Source organism: Gavialis gangeticus, unplaced genomic scaffold, assembly GCF_001723915.1.
Source record: "Gavialis gangeticus isolate Ggan-Ray unplaced genomic scaffold, GavGan_comp1, whole genome shotgun sequence".
Taxonomy (NCBI): Eukaryota; Metazoa; Chordata; order Crocodylia; family Gavialidae; genus Gavialis; species Gavialis gangeticus.
The window spans coordinates 117592869-117598134 of record NW_017729022.1 but is presented as its reverse complement, the minus strand read 5'-3'; the positions used below and the strand labels follow the sequence as shown (position 1 = coordinate 117598134).

Here is a 5266-nt window from a genome sequence, read left to right as displayed (position 1 = left end):
CTCAGGTCCTTTCCGACCCTAGAAACCATGAAACTATGATTGTTCCCCCCAGACCAGGTTACTCGTTTCCTGGCACTGACACACACAGTTGCATTTTAATTCCCAAACCGGTTAGATTCAACTTACTTGTGTCTCCTTATTTGAATGTACATCAATATGTGGAAGTTTCTGCACCTCTTATAGGCTTCACCTCTAATTTGAACCAAAAGGGACCAGGTAATCACAAATATGTGGACTGCACCCACAGATACATCAAATGATGAAGCAGGGAAGCCAGAATGACTGGGATCACAGTTAGCATGTTGCATTCTGGACAGCGTAACTCCACAGATACAGAAACATATAGGCAAGGGAAAGTCTGCGAAAAGAAACATTCTCGGTAGAGCAGTCACAGGTGTTGCTTTCTGAAAATATATTTAAACCAAAACATAAGATGAGATGTCTAAAACATGTAAAATTGGAATGTTGTGAAGGCAAAGAAGATGCATTTAACTAGCAGGCTGGAGTACCCAGACACTTGGGATTAGTTTAACAGAAATCAAGTTAAGGAGGTCTGGGTTTGTCTGTTAATACTGGGAAGGAAAGTAGAAAAACCCGAGCAACGTAAAAAAATGCCCTGACATGTTATGATCTTTCCCTGTCTGATAGTTTTCCAAAAGACAATGGTTAGAGACAGACCTACAGGATTACTGAAACCCCTCTAGGATGTTGGTGTTCAACCTTTTGGCTTTGCAGGTTGGATGAATAGCATCGGATTGGTTGGTGGGCTGGACCTCATGTGGGGTCATCTGTGGGGTTGGTCCATAGGCCTAATCCCAATCTGGCTGCATACTAAAGCAATCTGGCCATATTATCCAATCTGGCTCCCTGTGCGTCTGGAAATTTGGCAGAAAGGGAGCAGCAATTAATGTTCCTCACAGCCAAATTTCCAGACCCCTGGGGAGCCCTTTGGGTTGGCTGATGTGGCTCTGTGGGTCAGATCTGGCCTGCAAGATGTGGGATAAGTTCCCCCTGCCCTAGGAAAATACAGTGCAGGAAGCAATGCTTCATTGGCTTCAAGGATATAGAAGGCATCCGTCTTTAACTTTACATTTTTCTTTAAGGTAACTCTGACAGATAAAAAAAACCAAGCAAAGCTTTGGTAATTAAAAAGTGGGAAAGAATAGGTTGGACTTAGCATTCAGTTCTCTGAAGTCCCTGGCAAAGTGCTGAAAATGATATTACATATTGCTACAAGGGCGCTTTCTGTTTACTAGTAAAATAAGAAGGTAGTGCAATAATTAAGGGGCAATTGGCATTAGGGAAAATTTTAGTTAGACCCCAAAACCCCATTGGCTTTCTCTCCTAATGTGAGCTTTTAGGAAGAAAGGAGGGTTGCCAACATAAAAATGTTAAAATGACCCAGAGCTCTTTAGAGGCTAGTTTGTGACTTTCAGTCTGTTAACCTGTGAAACTTGCTGCAAGAAGCTATGTCTTGTAACAGCCAGTTATATGAAAAGTTTTCTCAACATAAAAAAACCCTTGTCCACAGGGTACCAACCAATGCCTAACTGATGGAGGCTAGAGAAAACTACTCCTGTGGACATGTAATTCTTTAATAGCCCTTTGTAGTGTTTCCTGCTATCTCACCCTAGCCCCAGGATACTGGATTGGATGGGCCTATGCTGCATCTCTCTATTCTGCAAGTCTTAACACTTGCTTGGATCCCAGAGTGGCTTGGTGCTTAAGTATCTCCCAGTCTGTCTTTACTAGAACTCCTTGGCATCGTGATGGGTTGCTATCCCTTTGGCTCCATGCTCAGCCACAGATGCCACCATTTATTTTCTCCTCTTTCCTTTGTTGTGATTTCCTTTGTCCTTGCTCCCCTGCATTTTCCATCCACCTCCTTTATCTTTAAACATCTTGTTCTAGTTCCCCTCCCCTCGAAAAGCTAAATGGTGCTTAGGATGGGGAAAAAGAGGCTTTCTTCCTAGCAGAGGAAAAGAAAAGCTTAGGCCAACTACTGCCTGGGTCTTCCACCACGGACATCTGAACTGGACATATCCCTTTTAAGTTCACTCATGGCTTTTTGTCACTATAGCATCAGAGCTCATCACAAACTCTAATGAACTTATCGTTGCAGCACCCCTACAAGGCAAGGTAGCACTACTATTTCCATTTTAAAAGAGAGAACGTGGAACACAGAGTTGTCCACAAATCACCATGACAGTGGACAACTCTGGCAGAATATGAATGAAATCCAGGTGTCTCTCTCTGCAGAATAGTTCTCTAACCCTTGAACAATTTTTTTTCTCAAAGTAACATCCACACAGTAGGATTGCTCCAGATACAGGCAAGGTAGAACTAAACTCATCCTTCTTCCCCACAACCCCCCATTTTTCTCCCTGACCCAATTACACTCTAAAGTAGGCTAGAGCCTGGTTGCAAAGCAGGGTCACAGGACCAGAGCATGAGCCTCAGGCATGTGAAATTAACTGCTTATTGTATTTTCTACCCCAAGTGAATTGCCATAAAGCAGCAGCATAAAAGGAGGAAAAAAAATGGCGACAGGGAATAGGACCTTTACCAGCAGCAAAGACAGTACTCAGTGGAGCATTTTTACCCTGGCTTTATACAGTGAATAGCAATTGGAGGCAGAAACAGAGCTTGGGTGACATACAGCTGTTTTTGAACAGGAGAACCAGGGTAAGGTATCTTATGGCACTTTCTGCTTTTATTATATCAACTGTAGAGAATTGGGATCAGCAGCCTTATTACATACTTCAGTGAGAGAAACACAAGTAGTGTATTTCATGTTTCAAGAGACCACTTTTTAAAGTGGAGATTTCACTGTGCAATTATTCTCTTAACCATTTCAGTCAGTCTCGCTGATTAGGGCAGTTGGAAGCAATCCAGCAGAAGTCAGTTTTAGCTGCAGCAATAACTCTGGCTAGCTGTTTAAGTGGGCTATAGCATCAGAGAAGTCAGAACTAAATTTAAGAGAAACTGTTTTCCTCCTCCGTAGCCAGGAAGGATGCAACTATGAGAGGAAGACTGAGCAAGTTTTTTTTCCTGGATCCTAGAATTTAAAAAAACAAAACAAAACACCGTGATAGAATGTGGAAGTGATCTTTTAGATATCTGCCCCAAATAACATTTAGGACCATGGGTTTATATACCAGTGTGTTTCTGAATTCAAAGACGACCTAGAAGAGTAATCTTGAGGCCTCAACAGATTAGAGTGGGAGAGGGAATAGGGTTTGGGGATGACAGTAAAAGCCAAGTCTATTACCACCCAGCTCTACTCCCATAAAAACCCTACAAGAATAACGTTACATTTATAATTACAACTAATTTAAGGAATGTACAATATTTACAGAGACATTAAGCTTACAGACAAGACACTAAAGAAAAACGCAAACAAGGTGTATTTTATGATGAATAAGTTGCTGAGGACAAGGTCTGGGACTTTTCTCTAAGCCACAGATATATGAGGGACCAGTCTTTACTTCCTCCAGGGTGTCAGGGCCATTTAGCACCTACCTGGAGGTTTTCCCCTTCAACAAGGAACTTCAATAACTCAGGCCTGAGCTAAGAGGTCTCAGCCTGCCCCAGACCCCCATCTATTGCAGCTTATAAAGTGAGCTTATAGCAGCAACCAAGCAGGTGTTGATACTTCCACACTGTACAGGGTACAATGGGCTGTAAGTCAAAGCCATCCTATGGGATCTGCCTATCCCATCTGAGCAAATCTCAGTAGAGCCCAGCATCAATTGCAGTGTAAGAATAAGTCTCCAGGTCTCAGCTCATGTCAGCCGATCTCAGTTCAGGAATGAGCTGGGACCAGCTAATATCTGTTGCCAGGTTGTCATCCTCTAGGCCTGGAAAACTGATATCCAGCAGGATTTTGCTCAGGCTGTCGTTCATGGTGTCCAAGACGAGACCCTCCATGAGTGAGCGGTTTTCTGGAAGGCCAGAAGCTGGCAGTTCTGGGGATGACAACTGTTTGGTGGATTCAGGATTGGAAGCAGGAGAGCTTGGGAGTGGCCCTGAGACCATGTCATTGGATTCTGTATTGAGAAGCTCTCGGGGGGACTCAAAGAGAGGGTTCTTAAAGGGAGTGCTGTTGAAACCCAACAAATCCAGGTTCTCTTGAAGGGGTGTTCTCACAGGGCTGAAGTCCAGGGTGCTGTTTTCCTTAGCAAGCGGTACAGATCTCCAAGGGTTGAGCCCCCCCATTGGTGGGGTAGCAGCTGGGACTTTGCTGGGGGTGGAAGAAATTGGCAGCTTGCAGAACATCTCCTTGACAGGTGTTTTAAAGGGACCACCTTCTTCTTGGCAACAGCTCAGCTGTGACATGTTTTCTAGAGGCTGGGTTTCCTGCAGGTAGGGAAGGTCCGATGCCAGCCTGAAAGAGTCAGAGCTGCTGCTCTCAGGGAGAACCAGGAGAGGCTCCTCTGAGCAAGGCAGCACTAGGCGCTGTTTCCTTCTTGACCTGCCCATTTCCCGCCTTTCCCGTCTCTTTATAACTAGTGTGTCAGATATGCCCCGGGGTGGGGACTTCAGCATGGTGAAGTGTTTTTCTTGCTTCACAGGTGGTACTGGGAGGAACAGGCCTTGTTCTTCATCAGGCTGCACTGGCTCCTCCTTTATAGAAAAGGCTGGGGGGAGTGGGGAAAGCCATTCATCAGGACATGAGCCCTCATGCTCCTCCTTTATGTGCAGGGCTTCAGGGAAGGAGGCTGGTTCTCTGCCAGTCTGAGAGACATTCTCCTGCATTGACTGGGCTGAAGCAAATGGGGATGGCCCTTCCTCACATTGATTCTCCTCCTTGACAGGCACCACAGGCAGGAAGGAGGATGGCTCTTCAGACGACAAGACCTGCAAAGGGAGCACAGAAGGGAGGAAAGATGTGTTAACATGAGAAACCAAGGGTCAAATACACACCCCCTTTCCCCCCACAGGGAATGCAACAGGGAGAAGGCAGTGGAATAGGGGAAGCTCAGCCCTTAAGTCAGCAGCAGTAACAGGGCTTGAGAGGCCTGGAGGCCAATAGCAAGAGAAGCCCAAAGAGCCCATAGGAAGGATCTTGGTGTAGAACACTTACAAAAGGTATCCCTTCAGAGCAAAGCTCCTAGGGAGGGGCAAGACTGAATATAGAAAGAGTTCAATGGGACAGGGAGCAATAGCTTCTGTCCCCCCACACTGTAGCCCAATGTGAAGCCTAAGGATCAGTTAAGGGACTGATGTGGCTCCATTAGAAACATAACTTTACATAAAGGCTAGG

General features: G+C 45.2%; 1 protein-coding gene across 1 annotated transcript in view; it reads right to left on the bottom strand.

The window, feature by feature from the left end:
• Positions 1–2592: 2592 nt before the first annotated feature.
• FOXM1 (forkhead box M1) overlaps positions 2593–5266 on the bottom strand; it is an 8954-nt gene continuing 6280 nt past the window's right edge. The window contains exon 8 of the mRNA XM_019516031.1: positions 2593–4860. Coding sequence (XP_019371576.1) covers positions 3781–4860 — 1080 coding nt within the window. The 3' untranslated portion in view covers positions 2593–3780. The remainder of the gene's footprint in view (positions 4861–5266) is intronic.